This window comes from Sturnira hondurensis, unplaced genomic scaffold (assembly GCF_014824575.4).
Source record: "Sturnira hondurensis isolate 20B ecotype Veracruz unplaced genomic scaffold, ASM1482457v3 Scaffold0008640, whole genome shotgun sequence".
Lineage (NCBI taxonomy): Eukaryota > Metazoa > Chordata > Mammalia > Chiroptera > Phyllostomidae > Sturnira > Sturnira hondurensis.
Window position 1 is genome coordinate 5,353,274 of NW_028081271.1, and position 20,813 is coordinate 5,374,086.

Genomic DNA, 20,813 nt, shown 5'->3' on the forward strand with positions numbered 1-20,813 from the left:
AAATACCTACCTGAGTGAACTTCACACAAAACTAGCACACAGATGCTTAAAGTATTTTACACATCATCGCCCCAAACTGGAAACAGCCTAAATGTCCTGTGAAGAGGACCAGACTCTGTCACCCCCAAATATGCCGCTTTGGTATAAGGATTATTTTGAGCTGAAGTCAACTGAGAATCTGCAGATGAAGAAAGACATCTTCTCAGAGCCCCCTTATCTGACTAAGAGCAGAAACTTCTGAGAAGGCAGGACGGCCACAAATTCTCTCTTCTGGAAAGTTTTGTGACCACGAAGAAGATGGCAGGTTGGTGCCAACACGGGCCTGCACAGACACACCTCACTCAGGGACACTTACCTTCCATGCATGCGCCTGTACACAAGCCTTCCCATCCTTTACCGCCCCTGAAAGCTCGAAACCTTCTCTTTTGTCTTACCACTTCTGCACAATTTTATGGCCCTTTTCCTAAGATGGTAGATGAGCCCCCTAGTCTGACAGCCTTTGGTAGGGTTTTGATTTCTGGGAGGGTCTCTCTCTTATGCATATGGAGTAAGCCCTGTTTTGCTGTTCGTCTGTCTTTTATCAGTTCAGTTTCCAGGGCTTCGGTGACTTGAATCAAGGAAGGTGAAGGAAAAGGGATTCTTTCCTCCCCAACCCCGTCAGTGGCTGAATGAGTGAACAAACTGGGATCCATCCGTAGCATGGAATACTGCTCACAACACAGAAAAGGATGAACTTACTGATGCATGATTGAATGACGTGGTTGAATATCAAATCCGTCACGTGGAGAGAAAAAGGCCAGATACGAAAGGCTGTGCATCGTGTAATACCAGTCCTGTGACACCCTGGAGCAGGCAAAACTTGTGGGACCAGGAAGCTGGTAAGCAGCTGCCAAAGTCGAGAGGCAAAGAGGGCATGACTCCACGGAGGCAGGAAGGAAGTCTCCAGAGTGCAGGAAATATTTTACATCATGGTTGCGCTGCAGGCTTCATGGCTATGCATTTGTCAAAATTGAATTGAGTGCATTTAAAAGATTAATCTGGCTGCATGTAAGCGATATCTCAATCATTGTTTTACATGAGGATAGAAGAAGAAAATGACCCAGAACAAATGCCAGACAATTTTTTAAAATGGAAAAAGCCCATTCCCATCTGCCAGAACTACGGTCCCATCCCACGGAACACAGTTTGCAAACGGGGTTTGCAGTCAGGGATTAAGCCTTCAGACAGTCACACCGATGCTTTGTTTACTTCCGCGTCTCACAACTCTTAGCAAACACCTACTGTTGGTGCTGTTCTGGGTGCTTGGGCGTGTAAAGGCAAATGCAAAATAAGAGACCGAGTTCTTCCTGTTGAAAAGAAGGGAACAGACTGTCCCCTTCTCCTTGTTCTTTCTGAATTTCTTTCTCTGTCCTCTTCAGATGTGGGTAAATCTTTTCAATGGCCATAAGCCTTTTGCCTGCCCCTCTTTGAAATGGAAGCAGAGGAAGAAGAGAATGGAAGAAGAGAATGCTCTATTTCCCGGTCACCTGACTCAGACTGCAAACCCCTGGCTTATTTCATAATCAGAGACTGAAGAGTCTTCCAAATAATTTTGGACACGTGCATTAGCCACAGCTTTGTAGGGGCACACTGCTTTCCGGTCATGTTTAGGAGCATGGCCACTTGCCACATACTCTTCATGTTGACAAGGTCACTTGAAGGCATCTTGCAGAATCCTCTTTGTTTAGACTTACAATTTGGCTTTTCCTTTGTGTCGAAGTATTAAGCAGCTTCTATTGAAAAATCACTAGAAATATTTGATCAGTTTGGGAGCCTGCCTAATTTTTTACGGTGCATGAAGTTGTTACCGAACAGAGGTCCAAGGGGGGCAATATTTGGCCCACCCAGGGATGCCAAAAACTGTTACAGAAAACAGGGGCCCCTCCCAAGGATGGTATACTAATACCTACTGGGCGCGTCTGTCTGCCGCCAGAGGAAAGACATCTCTCAATGCCAGAAATTTGTGAAAAGGAAAGGAAAGGTTTATTTAAAGGTATACAGACTTTAAAGTCTGTATACCTTTAAAGCAGTGACCCAATGTCCCCATAAAAATATCAAAGTCCTTTAGGATGACCACAGATGCCCGCAGCACTCCCTTCTCCCCCTGCCCTAACTCTGGGTACTGTAAATCAGGAAAAGAAGCACATGTCCGAGTTTCAGGCCGCTGGCCCCGTCAGCTGTGTCGCCATCCAGGCAGGATCTCTAATTACTCTAAAGCCATGTGGCACCTTCTCACAGTCCACTGGCAAGAGCTCTTTGTACCCATTTTTCCAGGCAAAGTCTCTCCTGCTTCCCAGGCCACTCAGCCAAAGGGAGCACCCCAAGGCTGCGTGGGCCTCTTTCTACCAAAGCTGCAGGGGTCCACACTCCACCAAAAGCACGTGTCTTTCTTCTTCACCTGGCTGCAGGGATCTCCATTCTGGCAAAGCTGCATGGCTCTCTCTTTCACCTGGGCAAGAAGGGGTCCTAACTCTGCCCCAAACCACATGGTTCTCTCCCCAATGGCTGCTGTGTCTGGGTTTAAATCCCCACACCAATCTTTCTCTGTACCCCTATTTACGACTCCTTCCATCATCAGTTACACCTGCCAGTATTTCTGTATTATTACAAGTTTACTGGGCTGCATGTATGGCCCCATGTCCTAGAGCCAATCTTCTCCAAGCTCTCACGCAGGCGCTGTAACTCAGCGGGCGGGAGGTGGGGAGGGGGGGGCGCGCACGGGGCAGGGGACCATCCCCCAGTTACATGCTGGGTAGAAGCCACTTCCATCCCCCTGGCTCAAAGCATGGCCACAGCTATTTAACATATCTATGAAACCAGTTAAAGGTTATAGATATGTTGAATGACCATTCCAGAGGTTAGCTGCAAAACTGTTGCTATGCAAAACAGCTCTCAGTGGCCCTGCTCCATCTGTCCCTTCCCCCTGGGTGGGGTACGGTGAGGACATCTTATACGTCTCTCCAATGTTCCTACACACCTTGAGTTCTGGACACCATTCCAAATCCTTTTTGGGGGGCCCCCTCCTGGCTGCACCCTGTTACAAATGGTCACACCCATTTTCCCTGGCTTTGAGAACTTTATAGTTTATTCTGTGCGATGAGGCGATTCGCAAGGCTTGGCATCGGCCCGGCGGCTTATGTGCACGTAGTGACTTCGGTTTCAACCCCGTCCAGCAGTGCCATCTTTGCGAAGACATTTTCAGTGGCCACCAGGGTCGGAGGTTAATAGTGTGTGGTGCCACCGATGCAGATAATGACACAGAGGTGGCTAAGAAGGTGACGAGATGCTCCTAGGCTGGCTACGTTTGTGTGACCGCAAACAGGGCCAGCCAAGATGGCACCTTGCTCCTCTGCCCAGCTGCCCGCATTGCAGGTCCTAATTTCCGAAATGTTAACACGTGAAGAAACGGAGTGAATCTTCAGCTAGAGGAAATCCGGCACTTTCCAAAAATCACAAGGCCTGGAGAACTCTACTTCAGGCACAGAGCTGGAGCGGGTCTACCAGCCAACCAGTCGAGCCGACCTCTGCCCTTCCTGCCGCCCCAGCTCCACCACCCCCCCACCCCAACCAAACAACCCTGGAGAGCACAGAGTTCAAGTCCCAGCCTGGAGAGAAAACCAGCCTAAAAAGGAAGAAGAAGACAATAGTTTTGCTTCAATTTCCTGCCTGAAGTACCCCGAGGCTAATCTCTTGCAGATCAGACTTCATTTCCTGAAGGCTCGTGGGCAAATGTGCGTCTTCCCAGCAGGAACTAAAGGTTCCTTACTCTAGGGCTCTTAACCCCATTTGACTGTGTATGGACACGCAGCTGTTGTGAAACACCCCTTCACATCTGATACTGGAATTAAAAATTAATCCTATAAAAGTGTTTTGCAGTTTTGTATGCTCTCATGTGTGTTCATTCTTGCTCTGGGTGTTTGTTTTGTTTCTTTCTTTCTAATAAAGTTATAAAGCAAGCCACCTTTTAATCACAGTTACACATTCTCCCACAGCAAAGACCCTCCCTTCCTGTTTTGTCTGGCTGCCTCTGACAAGATTCCCAGCTTTGTAACAAAGAGCATGTCCCCAGCCTGTAAACAGGTGACCAGAACGTACCCAGGAGGGCGGAGCCAAACCAGGCCAAGATGCACAGGTCCACACAGAGTTTCCCCTAAGCTCTGGGGAAAAAAAGTCGCCTCGTGGGCACTCCGTGTCTGCTTCAGTGGGGCCAGCCCAGGGTGGGGGTGAGGGAAGCCCGCCTGTGTGTCTGCAGCCCCCACCCCCACCGGAACACGCAGCGCTGCCCACCCAGGAGCTGGAGGACCGGCAAACAGGGTTCCTGCCCTCTGCTCCCCCCCTTACCCCTCACTCCTGTGCCAGACAGGAAAGGGCAACATCTCTGTTGGGGCGACTAGAAACCCTTCCCTCTCATTTCTGGCCATCAGATCCTCTGCTTGCACCCCCTCCCTCATCCCCAAACTTTCACAGATGGTACATCTCACTTTTTCAAGTTGATTTTTGGGGAAAAGCCTCATTTCCCATTCCCAACTGTCTCTGCATGGTACTCTTGGAGGACCGGACTCTCCAGCCCCTGGAACGGCCACCACCGTTGAAAATGAAAAGAATTCACTTAAAAGAATGACCTTTGATCTAAATACAAAATCATCACCGCTTCCGTGATATGTGGATGTAAATGCCTCTTTGGTCGCTGCTTGGGTTAATCTTAATGTAATCTTAACATAACTACCAGCTTCGAGATAGATGTTGGCACTTCTTTTGCGGATTTTGTCCACAAGTTTTCCTGTGGTCCGTGATACTACCACTGTCCCTTGCTGGATAATAAATGTCAACAGACATTTTGTGCAACTTACATCTTCATCATCTACTTCCTTGAGACGCAAAAAGACAGTAATGCATTTTACATTAAGCAAGAGCTTTTCAAAAAACCACGTTGCCAAAATAAATGGCTGATAAGTGGCGATCGCTGCAGCAGGAGCATCGTGATGCTTTGTAGACGCTCTGCGGAAGGCACGGGTGCTCAGCATTTGTCCTCTGCACATATTTCAAGTGCGGCTAACCTCTGATTTCCCATGTTGCCTGCGGACCTGACCACGGGGCTGGTGATGGTGTGGTTCACGCCACAGCCCACCCAGCACCACCGGAGGGCACGCCCCATAGCAGGCAGTAGCTGCTGCAAATCCCCTCCCAGAGGCCGGGAGACTCCTGCTGTCTCTAGACACTGGTGTCTGAAAGCTCACTGTACTCTAAGCAACCCACTCACTGTCCTTAAAAAGGAGATCATTGTTATGCTGTGTCTGGAAAGGGCCAGGGACGTGCGTTAAAGGGAGAACTGTTTCCACTGAACATGCGCCTCACACTTTGAATCAGACCAAGGGGATGATACCACAAAGAAAGCAGAGATGGACCGAACTTATTTCGGATAAGTTAGTGTGACCACAAACAAGAATATATGGCCAACTTTTAAAAATGATGCATGTTCATTATAATTGAAAAGAAGATACCAGGGCAAAGTATTGAATATATATACACATAACTTCTACCTCATCTATTAAATTGTTTAGAACACGTATCTTTATTTCCTCTCCATTGGACCTGCCAAGCTGAGTGTGGCGAAAAGTCCCCTATTATTACTGTGTTTCCATCTGCTTCTGTTCTCATCTCCCGTTGCTTCTGCATTACGTTGGTGGTTGCTGCGTTAGCTGGTACCTAAATGTTCATAACTTACCTTGATTGTGAATTGGGGTTTTCAGCCTGACATATTTTGTCTCATTCACAGCTTTTTGGCCTGAATTCACTTTGTTTGTGATCCAGCAATCCCCACCTCACCTCTACTGTTGTTATTTTTTCTAGTGTATCTTTGCCTGCTGCTTTATTTTTCGTCTTTTGAATCACTGTGTTGGAGGTGCATCCATTAAACATAGCACGAGGGTCAAGTTTAGCCTTGTAAGCCAATTTGAGAATTGGCTCATTTGTCACTATCACCAGGAAAGAGAAGAAACAGCAAAATCCACTTCATTTATTGAGATGACTCATATGTTTAGTCTCAAGACTGTCACGTTATTTTCTGCTGCAGTTACTGCCTGTGTTGTATTATTTTTTCCTTTTGAGAGAGAGGAGCTTCAATAGGTTCCCTGCTGCGAGCACCCAAACCAGGGGTCAAACCAGCAACCTTGGTACATGCCCCAACCAGCAATCGAACTCGTGACCCCTGGCCTATGGGGACGATGCTCCAACCAACTGAACCACCCGGCCAGGGCTGCACTATATTGAGTATATTTCTTTATTTGGCATAGTTTCTTTGCTATTCATTATTTCACCTCTTTCGGCATTTCAGAATGTTTGTATGTTTGTTCCAGTGGTTGCCTTTGTATTCATTCCAGTTATAGGGCCCTTAATCTTCCTCATTTCTCACAGAGGCTTTACTCTCTGGTGTATTCATTTATATTCTTCTCCTTCACCTATTGTTTGCGCAACTGTCAGTATTACTGTGCTGGCTTCCATTTCTCTCCCTTCCCCCTCTCTTCGGTTGTATGGTCTTTACTTTTCCAGAATGTGTACCATGTAGGTACTACGATTCATGTCCTCACCCTTGTTTTAGGCTTTAGCTATCTAATTAATATATAATTATATTTATATAAAAGTATAGAACATAATGGCATAATTATATAATACATAATAGATACACAATATAATATAAACTATCATATGATAATACATTTCAAAAAATTGCCTCATAAGATACATTTCCACCACCAGTCCTTTTGCTAAAGTTCTTCCAATTATCATATGGTTGGTCAGACAGAGTTTACTCCGTGGAAGAGCCCTACTGGACATGTGTATGGTATCCCCGAGTTATTGCATGTGGAAATCATTTTCTTTAACCTTGGTACTTGAAGGACAGCTTGGCTAGATAGAATATCTTTGGCTCACGTTCTTGCTCTTAAGCCTCTTCAGAATGCTGCCCCATTACTAACTGGCTTTATAACTTGGCTCATGGGAAACCTGATGCTTGTTTATTTAACATTCTTGCCCTTGTTAGTAATTTGACCTTGCAGTTGGAGACCCTGTGGTGCAGTAAGTAGCAGTCCCCCAAAAGGCATGTCCATGTCCAAGTCCCTGGAACATGTGAACGTTACCTTATTTGGAAAAAGCTTCTTTGCAGATGGAATTAAGTTAAGAATATCACATTAGATCATCCTGGATGATCCAGGTAGTCCGTAAATTCAACAATAAGTGTTCATTCGAGAGATAGACCCAGGGGTAGATTTGAGACGGACAGCGGGATGGTGATGTGGAGGAGGAGCTGTGTGAAGACAGAGGCAGACGGTAGAGGGATGTCGCCACACCTCCAGAGCACCAGGGGCCCCAGAGACTGGAAGAGACAAGCAGGGGTGTTCCAGAGGAAACATGCCCCTGTTCACACCTTGGTTTTGAACTTCTGGCCCCAGGAACTGTAAAAAAAATTAATTTATGTTGTTTCAAGCCACCAAGTTCACAGTAAACTGTAACAGCACGCCTAGGAGATGAATATGGGCCCTGAAGATCGTGTATGTCTGTCTTTAAACCCGATAGTTTACATGAATGATGTCTCAAAGTTGTTTCTATAGATCCAGTTTCCTAGGGGGCCTTTTCAATGTTTACATTTCCCCTCATTTCTGGAGAGCTGAGCCCCGGTTTACTTGACTTTAAAAGCCTAACCTCTCTCCACTCCCCTGAAGGGTACAGGAAGAAGATTTCGTTCTCTGGATGTTTTAACAAATCCAGAACCATGTTTCCTAGACTTTCTTGCAGTGAGGCTCCCCACCATGAATTAGGTTCAACTAGTTGCTTGCCCTTGCTGAGATGCGACGTGAGAATTGGAGCCAAAGCCACCTTCCTGCTGGTTTGGCTGTGACCTTGGGCAGCCATGACTGTGGAGAAACTGGGACTTTCTAAATCTGTGTCTCAATGCTCAGTCTGGAATTTAACGGGTGTTGAGAGATCAGTTAGGGTGGGGATGACAGGGGGTTCCTGATTCTCAGACTCCCGCTAACGCGGTGTGTTCCCACAGTCTGTCCTTCAGTGACAGCCTCCTGATGTCCCACCTTCATGGAGGGGGTGCGGTGGCAAGGGCCTCGCGCCAGCTCAGTGCTGTAAACACCAGTTTCTCTGTGTTTGGTGCCTTTTGCCTAAAATAGCAAGAGTGGTTTCTATTTCCTGCAACTGAACCCTGCGGATACACGCGGTTTTCCTCTTTCCCACTAACTGCTGGTCTTTGCAACCGACAACCCTTTAAGTGATCCTTCAAGTTCCAAAATGAAGGCTTTGCATGTCCCCGTCACTCCCGATCTGCCTCCTCCAGCTTTGTTGTTCTCCATCCTCCTTAGTGTCACGGAAAGAACATTCATCGGTTGAATGTCCATCTCCGCTAGAATTTAAGCTCTGTGAGAACCAGGACCGTACTCTGCACACTTCTGCAAAGCTCTCTAATACTTAGGACATTTCCGGCAAATGGAAGGAACTCGGTAAGTAGAGTTGAACCAACAGATCTGCTTTTCTAAACAGAATCCTGCTATTAAATTAACGTTCCGGTAATAGGCTCATCAATAATAGTACACCCTTAATAACGCCTCCTTGTAAAATTTTCACCTAGGTTTAGAAAATCCTCAAAGAACACAGAACAACATTCGTTCTCTGAAACTCAGCCCTGGATTTAGGGTGACCAGCTCCTCCTAGTTTGCCGGAGACTTTTTCAGTTTTAGGGCTGAAGTCGCAGGTCCCAGGAACACCCCCTTCAGTCCTGGGCTAAGCAAGATGATCGTTCCCCTGATTAAATCCACGAGGTGCTCAAACAAGGCATTTGGAATTGCATCACTTTAAATCCATCTAGCAAATAAAGGTTTGCAAACATGAATCACTCAGCTAGCCTGTGATTTCCTTCCCGTACCACAGCCAAGCTGCAAATAACCCCTGAAGCCATCAGGTGAAATTTGAGCAACAACACTGGGCTGCATTTTACGTTGTTCCTAAAATTTCTATTTGCCTAGACCCTGAATATGTTAGGGCTCAGCCTGAGAAATCTCTTCTGTATTTCATTAAATTTAAATACATTAAATTACATTAAAAACACGATACATGAGCTTCCCACAGGGAATGCTGCCGTTTAAGTGTGTACTCTTGTTGGAAGACAGGAGAGGAAACTTTTGTAGAGTTCACTCTCATCAATGTTAATTCTAGGAATAAATAAAGCCTCAGCCACCAGTAACCATGAGGAACTCACCCCCTGTAGCTGCTAACATTATCCTGACATTTCAGGCAGTGTGTTTGGGTATAATTTGTGAATTTGAAATGTCCAGGCCTTTGAGCTGGTGCATTAGAGAGAATTTGTAGAATCTGAGGATTCTCAGATCCTCGACCCAAGCTTCTGGAAGATGGAAGGGACATCATGGCCTTCTCTTTCTTGATGATTCCCGTGGATGGGTGTTTGGGTACTTAGATTTCAAAACGCTCTTCTCAGTCAAAACTGAAACTTAGAGATGCTGTCACCTGGAAAATTTTTTTGCACCTGCAAAAAACAGTCGTGTTACTAAAATCAACTGTTTTCACCACACAGGCTGTTGCGTGTGACGGTGGTGCTTCTCCAGCTGCATGCGAGGGGTTAACGGGCCGGCACTGCACAGTCCAGCAGCAGGCATTCCACAGAGCCGGCGGTCTTCCTCTCTGAACACGTTCATGAAGCAGGAACAGAGAGACTGATGACCCTCCACCCGGCAGCTTGCTCGGAGGAACGGGAGCACACCAGGCTTCCCTCCTTAAGGAACTGGTCGCAGGACTCCATTAAACGCTCTTTTCAGACCCTGCAAACTCTGAAACGCCTTGCATCTTGATCCTTCCGCAGCATGACTCAAGTTCTTGGACAGACTTAACATTTTTGCTAAAACCGGCTCTTAGCCCTGGCCACTTCCTTCCTCCCAGGCATTATTTTCAGTAGCAGAGAGAGACAGGAGCTCTTGCACCTGCTGTCGCCATGGCCACGGAAGGAAACGTCCACCAAACCCTTGTTTGCCTGCACAGAGGGGCCAGCAATGACCAAGGCTGAGGTGCCCTTGGGGCCCAGAGGCCAGGTAGGGCACTGTCCTACCCACCGTCTTTTTGTGTAGGCACAACCCAGGGCTCCCCTCTCCATGGCTGGTTGTGTTCCTAAGGGGCACAGCCAAGGGTCTCCGCCCTGCTCTTGACATTGATGTGATGACCCCAGGGGAAAGGGGGGAGACCCTGGGATGACTGCCTACTACCGAGCCAACCTCGGTCCACCGGTTGGGAAGGAAAGGTGGCTGAGACACAGCCCTGAGAAGCTGTGACACCCTGGGGGCGGGGTCTACCACAGCCTCGGAACCGACGGAGAGTGCTGGCTCCCAGCCCTCGGCTGATGGTCCCACTGGCTCTGGTCACCTGGCCCTGGGTGTGGCACTGGATGGAATTTCAGGAAGAGGTAGCTGGACACCTCCAGGTATAATCCAATTTCTGCCTCCACTCTCCTTCCAAACCCAAACTGGTACTGAGACACTGGATAGCTTTCCCGGTACGCCAGGGACGCATCTCGGCTGCCTGTCTGCCAGCCTCTTCCCAGCATGCCTTTGTCTTTCTCCAGCAGACAGTTGGCAGAGTGGTGGGGTTCTTATTTTCACCTTTTATCTGGGTCTGTTTGTCCATAGCTAGAATAACAGGGCTTTTAAACCCGAGTGAATGCGAAGTTCAAAGAATGGCCTCAAGCAAATGCAATGTCTAATGTTCCATCTCTCTGGCTTAGAGTGGGAGGCCATTTGGGGCTTAATATCTTTTTCATTCACTTGCAAAATACTTACAAAAGCACACGCCAAATCACCAATCTTACTCGTTCCTAACATTTTCATCTCAGTAGCAGTTACTTGATCATTTAGTACACTCGAGCTTTGGCAGGAGGCGGGGGGGGGGGGGATTCTATTTGGAGGTTTTAATTTCCACTGGATTTGTGTTGTGTGTATTTCTGATCCATGCCTATTTCTTCTTCTCCATAAATACATTTAAATAGACTAAACACCTCTTTTGGCATCGACTTCACCCAAACATGGAAAATATGTTACAGCTGAACATGGATTTGTTTAGAGACTTGCAAATGGTGTTCTGGAAGCCTGTGCTGGTTCTCTCAACCTTGCACCCAGGCGGAAATTCCTGTCACTGGGGTCAGAGTTCACAGCTGTGCCAGGTTCCTCATTACCAGGGAGGGGCCTCGGTGCCGGCTGCTGAGAATGGAGACTATTGTCCCCACGGTTGTCACACCGCGCTGGCTACTCAACACGCACACACAAGCACACAGCCAAGCCCATCGTAAAAGCATTATCAGCTCGCCCAGATGCCAGCCCGAGGAAGCCCGTGTCCCTGGGACTTCCTGTAACTAACTGATGACAAGGTCAGAGGCGTGGGTCCGTGACAGGCCCCGCTGGTTCCGCCGCCTCCTGCCGACCCTCAGTGCTGCACTGTCCACCGAAGAGCTGGTTTTCCTACATTACTGCCGAGCAACCCTTAGAAACGAAGCCGCCTTTCTCAAGAATGACTTAATCGTGATTCTCGCTCTCACGGCCTGATTAGCTGTGGAGAATCACAGGCACCTTGATCCTGCGTTTCCAAATCCTGAATTTTCCTTCACTGGGCAAGGTTCTGGGAACCTGGTTCCAACCAGAGGGGTGGAGGGCGCAGGTGGACGGCACTGGGGACCCGCAGGACTGCTGAACTGGGCAGGGAGTGGGGTGCTCTCTCTGTGCTTGGGGCAGGGACCCAGGGCCACCCCCAACCCTTCAATGGCCTGGCCTTGGGACTCAGGGCCTCTGTTACTGTTTCTCTAAATTTATTTTAAAACAGGGTGACAAAAGAAAATGACGCAGATGCCAGTCACGAGGAACTGGGAGAAGGGGGCTTAACTATGAGCGAGGTGCCCAGGAGGCTGGGGTGCCTCTTTCCTCCCGGTGGTGCTCCTTTGACTAAGACAGGGAGGTCTTCCTGTGAAATGGAGAGAAACACGTGGCCAGCAAAGTGCTCCTCGCGGGGCCGGTCTGTCAGCAACCTGTGGCGCTTCGACGCCAACACAGCCAGCAGTTGAATGCTTGTTAATTTTTGGGCAGGGCTGGCTCATTTCATGACCACCGATTAGCTCTGCAGCCACATATCGAGACGCCTAAAACCGGCCCTTTGTCTTAGACCCGAAGGAGGCTTTTCAAACGTTAACCTCACTCGCCCCCACAACCCCCAAGGTCGGCGGCGGGCAGCTAAGTCTCAGTTCCCCGATTTCACAGATGTCATGGGAGTGTGAGAGGTGACACAGTGGGGCTCCCCCAAGGTCAGGAATATACCCTAAAGTACCACATGGGTGGGGGCATCTGGGGTCGTCAAATCCACGCTTTTCACCCGAAAAGACATGCCCTTAAGTCTGGGACCTATGTCTAAGACCCCAGCCTCTAGAAAGAAGATGGGCTTAGAGTTGGACCCCAGCAAACACTGCTAGCTCTGGAAGACGTCTTGTCCATGGGCCCAGTGTGTGACTCAATACAGAATTTTAGTCACGGATGTCAGCCTCCGATGAGAACAGGGGCAGCACAGAGGCAAGTAGCAGGCGCTCAGAGCAGAGCAGAACGGCGGGGCGGGGAAGACGTGCCCCATCGTCACACCAGACTCGGCCTTCACTCACAGCCTTGCCTCTCACTACCCGTGTGACCTTGAGTAAGGGCGCTCCCATTTTCAGCCTCCGTTCCCTCCATGGGAAGTGAGGTAAATCCCACCCTGTGCGCAACCCAGACCACTGCAGAAGCTAACTCCTACAGAACCTTTAGCACAGCACCCCGCTCAGGGCGAGCCCTCCGGGGACGAAGCCATTCGTGTCCTCAGGGTAGGGCCCTCCAGCGGGTCTCCTGCTGGAGAAGGGAAAATTGTTTGGTCCCCGAGAAGAAAGGGCGCTTTGCTGGCCTCGCCCCTCGGCTGTGCTCCAAAGCAGACCCAGACAGAGCAGGCAGGACGCCCATTAAAAATTTAACTATATATCATATTCATTTATTATCAATCCACAGGATAATTTGATTGCTACATGAGCTCATAAAAGCTTTTTCACCTTTACAAAATTAAAAAAAAATGTGCCACAAGGATGTAATAACAACTGCTGATAAACAAGAAAAGAAATCTTAAAATTATAAATTTGCTGTAGAAAAGATAAAAAACAATTATATTTTTCTTTAGAATTTTCACCTTGAATAAAATATTTCCCTGTATAAAAAATAAAAAAGCTTGCTCTGGTTAGAATTAGAGTACTTTTTTTTTTTGTCTTCAAATCTGAGAATTTGCATAAGGTCTCCATGATAGTTTTCCTTTGTACCGCGTGGCATTCAAGCATAGCAGATTAGAAAGATTTTTTTCTGTCTTTTTTTAAAGCAGTCTTAACACGGGACATCTGTGGAGAAGTTCATTTTCTTCTCCTCCCCCCCAGGGATGTGGAACGCAGCCACTGAGAGAGGAAAAGGAGGAAAGGAACTGGGAGAGATGGAGGGGAGGCCTGGGGAAGGGGTGCTGAATGTGCTGGGAAGGAGGGCAAGGTCACGAGAAGGTCTATCTGTAAGTGCTTTACGATAAGGTGCAGAAGCCGACCACAAACGTCCCTAGTACTGCCCTATGTACATATTCACAAGAATAAAAAATTCCAGCTAGTTCACATTTTCTCTTCCACTCGGAGGCATCCACTCCACCATGCTGGCCTTGACCGCAGGCAATGCAGCACCTCGCTGCCCGTGTGGGTGTTGGTCCTATGACGTCCTTGAACTTGGGGGAGCAGCCCTGGGAGATCCAGCAGGCTCTTAGAGACACATGTCTGCCACTGGGCTGGAGTCCTGAGTTAAAGCGACGCTCCAGTCCTGGAGTCGGACACAGCGGTCCGTGTTCTACTGCCAGGGCTTTTCCTGTAGATTTGTCTAAAACGGGTGTCAGAGAGAAAAACAAACTACAAACGAACAACAACACAAAGCCAAGAAAACCCCAACGGCCACCAGGGGAAGTCAAGGGCTTAACAGCTCTTGACTCGGGCCGGGGCGATATCGGACGTCTTCTTGATGACGCTGGCCCGAGTCTCCCGGTCCTGCCGGCTGCTGCCGGGGGCGGCGGGGGCAGCGGAGGACGCAAGCGGGTGGTCTGGGTAAGGGGGCCAGGAGCTGCTGAAGGGCATAGGGTAGTTCTCTTCTTTGATGGTGACCTGGAGGTCCGGCTTGTTGGAGGTCACAAAGGTCGCCATGCTGGGCAACAGGTAGGTGCTCCGCGTCCCCATGTTGCTGAGGTACTGTTTGCCTTCAATGTTCCTCTTCCGCCAGGGAGGCCGTCCCTTTCGAAGGAAATAATGAAAACATGTATTTCCTTGGCTTTCTAGGGAATAGCTTAAAAAAAAAAAAAGGACCACCGTTCCCACGCGTTCGTGTTTAACTGGATTTCTTAAGGGTTGCGGAAGGAACAGGAGCTTAGCGAGTTGACATCCCTCAGCAGAAGCCCCTGTCCAGCTAGTCACACCCCAAGCAGTGGTTTCTCCTCCCTCTCACCATCTCCCATTTGCCACCACCCAGGAAGGCAGCCCGGCCTGGTCTGTGAAGGCAGGAGAACAGGCAGCCCCTTGGCTCTGGCTCCCCTCTGCCCGGGCTGCCCGGGCTGATCATTGGGCAGGTCTTAGGCCTCGATGGTCGGCCTGTCGTGGCGACTTGGTTCCTCCTGGGTGGCCCCATCGGATCTTTGAGCCAACTTGCATTTTCAGAGGGAGGGAAGTGAGAAACTCGGTACCAAACAGTGAGTGCCCCTTGGCTGCTTTCAAATGGGTGCCAAGCTGACAGCCAGCCTCAAGGGTGGCGTCGTTCAGAGAAGGAGCTGGTTTCCTGACCTTGAAGAAACAGGGTCGGAATATACATGAGTTTCTACAACTAGTTCTGTCTTTTCGGGATTCTTGGACTGTACTTGGAAGTATTTGGTACACCGGGAAACCGCTCATTCAAACCACCATTAGCGTGTGTGTGTGTCTCTCTCTGTCTCTCTCTCCCTGCCCTCTGACACAGACACAAAGCAGGCTTTCGCAGGAACGCTTTCCATCACCTTCACAGCCATTTCCTGCCCTTGGGTGAGCCCAGAGGGAAACCGGAGGCAGGTGACTCCCAATGAAGACTGAACACACACCTGGCCTCTGGGCAGCCAGCGCAGCGGGCCAGGGCCCTGGTGCACAGGGGCCACCTTTGCTCAGTCAGCACTTTCTGATGACTCCTGCTGGCCACTGCTTTTGGCCACCCAGACCTTCTGCCTCTGCGCAGGAACGCGGCCGTTTGCCACGGTAAGAAGCACAGCACGCCTGGCCTGGTCCCGTCTCCTCTCCTGCCACCACGGCCTCTCTTCCCAGGGGTGACGTCGGGCTCCCTTCCCTCCCACTCGGTTCCCAAGGCTTAATCTTACACTTCAAACTCCACAATACGGTACAAGTTATGTTCCGTGTACTTCACCACACACACAAAAATCCAAGCGTAACCCTCCTGACCAACAGAAAAGAACCTTCACTAGCAGCGAGGACCCCGCGCCCGGCGGGAGGCGTGGTGGCCAGCACGCTTACCTCGGCGCTCTCTTCATCGCTGGGCACACTATCGGTAGTTTCGCTTTCTGTGTAGAGAGAGAAAGACACGGGGCATCATTCCTGCCACGCAAATGCTCTTGAGGCTCGGGCAGTGTTAAAAAAGGTATCTGCACTTCTATTTTCCCCAAGAGACATGGGTAACTAAACTCGTAATTCCCGTCCCCCTTGTAAGGTCAAACTCATGTGCTTGGGAGATGCTAGGGTGAATGGGGGGACTCTAACTGGCCCTAAAGAGAAAGGGTTCAGGGTGGAGGGGTGGCTCACTCGCCACCGGCCAGGATGGGGTGATGGGGTGCCATCTGCTTCCTGCTCCCCACGCCCTCTGCTCACACCTGCCTCCTCGCCAGGCCTGGTCCTCACCACCCTTCTTTCAACGCCCCCATGGGTCCACTCTTCTGGTGCAAGTCCACGAACTCACCACGTCTCAGAGTCTTCCTCCACCACCCAGACCTGACCAGACCCCTTCTTCACCTCACGCCCCTCCAGTGCGTATGTCCTGGACTTATAAGCTGCATCTTCCGCCCAGGTACTGTGGGTGGGCATATCCTGGGGCGGCCACCACGATCCTGACCCCAGTGATCACTTTCCTGTGGGGTTCCCTCCTCGGGAGGGTGACTGGGACCTGTGATTTGCTTTCATCCAACAGGACACGGCCATGAAGGGGATAGGGGTGTGTGTGATTACGTAACAGGAGGCTGAACCCTGAGTCTCGGGGAGGTTTTTTCAGGGGGAGGTTTGTAACACGAAGAATTAAGGGCTGCTTCCAGCCCACAGACAGCAAGAGATGGAGGCCCTCGGAGGGACGACTGCAAGGAACCCACACGCTCTGAGCCTGGACGTCGACCCCTGCCCCTGATGGTCTGAGCTCAGCCAGGCCGGCCCTCCCGAGCCTCAGAAATAGAAGGATAAGAAATTCACGTTGTCTGAAGCTGCAGCATTGGATTCTGTTGGCATCCGGATTCAGCCCAGGAGCCACGGGCAAGTCGTCTCCCTTCCCAGAGCTGCGGTTCCCCAATCTGCCGAATGGCAGGGTCACACCTCCCCAAGAGGGCTACATGCTGACCAAGTGAGAGGCGCAGGGCAGGCCTGGACAGGCCCTGGCAGGGGCCTCACTGAACAACATTCAGTGAAGGTTGCCATGCCTTTGAACTCTGCCTCGGTCAACACCAGATTTGCACATGCTAGATTAACAGCGTCAAAGTCAATGCCAAATTGACTTTTTTGATTACAAATCTACATAGAACCCAAGACTTTTTTTAAGTTGTTCGAAGTTCACAGCTTTGAGAAATCAAAGCACCAAGGATAGAACTTCTGAAACACAGGGACCCTTAGAGACCCCCGAGGCTGGGCCCCGAAGAGCAACCGTCCCAGCACACAGTCACAGACGGCACGTGCACGGGGCTGGGCCACACTGGGGACGCAGGCCTCCTTGGCCTCACTGGGCGTGGGCATCGGGAGGCAGTGCTGTGATCCTCCCACTGAGGAACTGGCCTCCAGGCTCACAGCTTGCTGGTGGCGCAGCGGGCACAGCCCCAGCCCAGACCCTCTGGGAGCTGAAGGCGGGAGGGCGCGGGGACAGACTGAGCCACCCTCTGTTCCCGAACAGAGAGGACAGCGAGCGTGCGGGCCACACAGGCCCCACCCTGGAACCTATCTGCAGATTTCTCAGCCACTGTTCTCCAGTGACCTCCGGGCATGAGTGATGGCTGAGGGGGACTGTGAACGACGAGAGGATGACATGTCCTTTCCTCAGACTGAGCAGGTGTCCCCGAAGCTTCCCTGACTGCAAGCCACAGGCCGTCGGCTGCTAACAGCCCTCAGTATCACACCTGCTGCTCCGGCGTCCGACAAAATTTTGAGGTCCCCTTCCCATTTCGATGCTTGGCTTTGTCCGTGCTCTGAGAAACCGAGGTTTCTCTTCCTTTCCTTATGTCTAGGCCCCTCCCCTCCTAGCTATTCTCCGTAAATAACTGTCCCCGTCAAATAAAAACAAAACAGATGCCAACAGGTATGCTTTGGGGGCTGGAAATGCACAAAAATTCGCAGTTGACACCTAGGCTCTGGAATTCCACCACAGGCCGAGGCAGCGTTTCGGGAGGGGCTGGAGGGCAGAGCCTGGGTGAGGCTCCCTGGTCACACCTCGCACAGACCGTGCACACGGTCAGAGAGCTAAGGGCCTCAGAGCAGCCAGTTCTCAACTTCAGGGACACAGCCCGAGACACGCAAAGACACAGGTGTTCTGAACTCAGGATCCAGCTGACACAAACGTTGGCTGAGAGCATCGTCTCTAAATGAGGGCCGATACTTCTGGAGCAGTCAGGAAGGCTCTCCATACCGGAAAACGGAGCTTTCTAATGCTGCCCTTGAAGAGGATGACCTTGGCTGCCTTCAGCCTAAGAGCTTCATGCTTGAAGCTCCAGCCTCAGGACCCAAGACCTTCTCTCCAGAATGACTGGTCCCCGCGGCCACCCTAGGAGCTCTGGCGCACAGCGTTCTGTGGGCAGGGAGGGTACTCAGGCCCATTCTCCTGGTTTTACTTCACCATGATTGCCACTTTCAATAGCAACATGAGTTATTTCATTTTTCCTTTTGATTACTTCGGATCTGGTTTTTTATTTACTTTGAACACAGTAGAATAAAAAATAATTGGGAGGTGCTTCCCAGCATGGTCTGAATAATTTCTGAGAGTAATAACAGGTATATGAGTCATTCGTTTTATCTTTCTGGCCTCAGTTTCCCTAAAAGCAACTGGGAAGGCGGAGGTTCGGATTAGATGCTCTCTAAGATCCTTCTTCCAGGTCTGTAGCGCTGGGGAGACACTCGCCTTCTGCTCACACTCTGATGCAGCCCAGTCTTCACTGTCGAACCATCTCAGGAACTTCAGGGGCTGGGGGGACAGTACATTTCCCAGCAAAACCTCTCTGCCTTCTGACACCCTGGTACCTTCTCTGGAAGGCCCTTGTTCAACAAGTTGTATCAAGCTTGACAGGATTTCTTTCCCTCCACCGTTTGCTCAGTTACTTTCACTAGAAGGGTTGAGAAAAGGCTCAAATCAGAGTCATCTTCATCTCGGAGAAGCTTTACCCCTGCCTCAGCCAACAGAAGGCACTGGGGTCCCTGGGGACTCAGCATCTTCGGGGCTGGTTGTCAGTCAGGAGGCCGTCTCCGTTCTCTCGGCTGTGAGTGGTGAGTCCTCTGTACCGTGCCTCCTTCCCCAGTGTGACCCCACCCCCTCGCCCAGCCTTCTCCAAGGGGTGTCTGTGAAACTTTTATGAAACTATCAACAACCTAATGAAACCCTGGTGTCACACATCAGGCAAGAAGCCCCGTTACGGGCGACCTGCAAAAACAAAACAACTCTCCCCTCGTTTCCCAAGGCTGGGCTCTGGTCAACCCTCCCAGGGAGGAAAGTTTTACGAATCCAACTAGAATCTGATGCTGCCTTAAAAACACCCCATGCAAGGACTTCCGCCATCGTTGCTTGCTCACCACCTACTTAGACCAGAGAGAAGACAGATTTGCAAAACTGAATGTGGTTTTGTAATCCTGTTGGGATTTTATTTCAGTGACCAGCAGAGGAAAAAAATAGCTAACGGCGGCCTCCAAATACCAGTCTCCTGAACACATGAATGGAAGTGGTTAGAGAAGGCTGAAATTCAGTGGAATAAACAAAAAACAAAAAACCATCACGGGAAACGGGCAAAGAGTCAACCCCACTGGGGAACACAGAAGTAGAAAGGTGACCAAGAATCAAAAAAACTGCCTTTCCTAGCAGCATGCCCTGGAATTCCTGACTAAATAAACTTGAACTCGCCATCGCCAGTAACGAACTTATGAGAAAAATAGCAGTGATGAAACGTTTTGGCTCCAACCAACAGGCCTCCCTCCAAAGGGCTCTGGAGAATTCAGACAGTGAAAACAACAGAGAGAACTCAAGGCTGGCCTCCCACCAAATCCCGCTGCCTGGCGTCCCGGCACTGAAGTCCTGCTTTCCAAACCTACGTGCATGCCTGAAAGGCTAACGACACTTGTGTCTCTCTCCGCGTGAGTCAGCTGTTCTCGGGATTCTTCTGCTCCAGCAAAACGCCACTGCGGGCGGACATGCCAGCGGAGGTCCTTCCAGAGGAACCTCCAGAAAAGTCTCATTCAACACACGCACGGAAAAACCCATCCTAAAGCTCCAGCCCGTCCTGATGACCACGTGGGGAGTGACAATGCTGCATCCCGTGGCAGCCACGCAGCTTTGTCGGCAGAAACAGAGTAGCCTTGGGGCCAACCTTCAATTATCGCTACTTGTAACACTGAGGCAGGAACGGTCTGCTCGGCCTCCTTTGCGGGGGGTCTCCGAGATCACCGGGGTGGGGTGGGGGGTGGCTGTGTTCTGATGGCGGAGCCCACATGGCCGGCTGGCCATGGCAGCATTGGGGTAATAGGGCTAAGATGGGGCTTTTGGCCTAAGCTCCACGTGGGTGCTAACTGGGCTGCCCTGTCATCCGCCCCTGGACACACTGCTTTGGCCACGTGGGCCCTGGATTCCCGATTTCAAAGCGGGAATGATAATGGCACCCAGGCTGGCAGGATTATTCTTATGATGATGATGTCGATGAGTTGCAAGCAGCGTGGTCCCCGGGGCACAAGAAACACAGAGTGAGGGACTGCCATGTAGCGGTCCCAACAGGCTCCATGCCTAAATAACTGATGACAAGCTTGTCCTGCTCGACAGATTGTAAGCCTCCTATGGCCAAGGCCATTCTCACACGGCTTTCCTTGTCCAAGCGGGAAAGAAAGCGAGGCCCTGAGCACTTGTGCTAAGTGAAACAGGCCAGTCACAGAGGTCGCATACTGTCCGCTTCCACGCAGATGATGTATCTGACGCAGCCAAACTCACGGAACGTAGAATGGGGGCTGCCAGACGCTGGGGGGAGTGGGGAGAGCGAGCTTCTCTCCAGAACGTGAAGAAAGTTCTGGAGATGGACGGCTGTACAGTGTGAACGCACTTAATGCCGGTGAAGGAGCAAAGCCGGTATATTTTGTGTTATGCGTATTTTACCACCATTATGTAAAAGTTAAAAAAGAAAGCGGGGGTTTGGGGGATTTAGTGACTGGTCAGTCACAAACCACCTGT

The 20,813-nt window shown here is 50.3% G+C and overlaps 1 protein-coding gene across 4 annotated transcripts in view; it reads right to left on the reverse strand.

Annotated features, from left to right (window-relative positions):
- Nucleotides 1-13,353: 13,353 nt before the first annotated feature.
- IRF2 (interferon regulatory factor 2) overlaps nucleotides 13,354-20,813 on the reverse strand; it is a 73,245-nt gene continuing 65,785 nt past the window's right edge. For all 4 annotated transcript variants that reach the window (XM_037055156.1, XM_037055152.1, XM_037055153.1 and 1 more), the window contains 2 exons: nucleotides 15,668-15,714; nucleotides 13,354-14,410 (listed from right to left, as the gene is read on the reverse strand). In XM_037055156.1, the coding sequence (XP_036911051.1) occupies nucleotides 14,099-14,410; nucleotides 15,668-15,714 (359 nt within the window). In that variant the 3' untranslated portion in view covers nucleotides 13,354-14,098. The remainder of the gene's footprint in view (nucleotides 14,411-15,667; nucleotides 15,715-20,813) is intronic.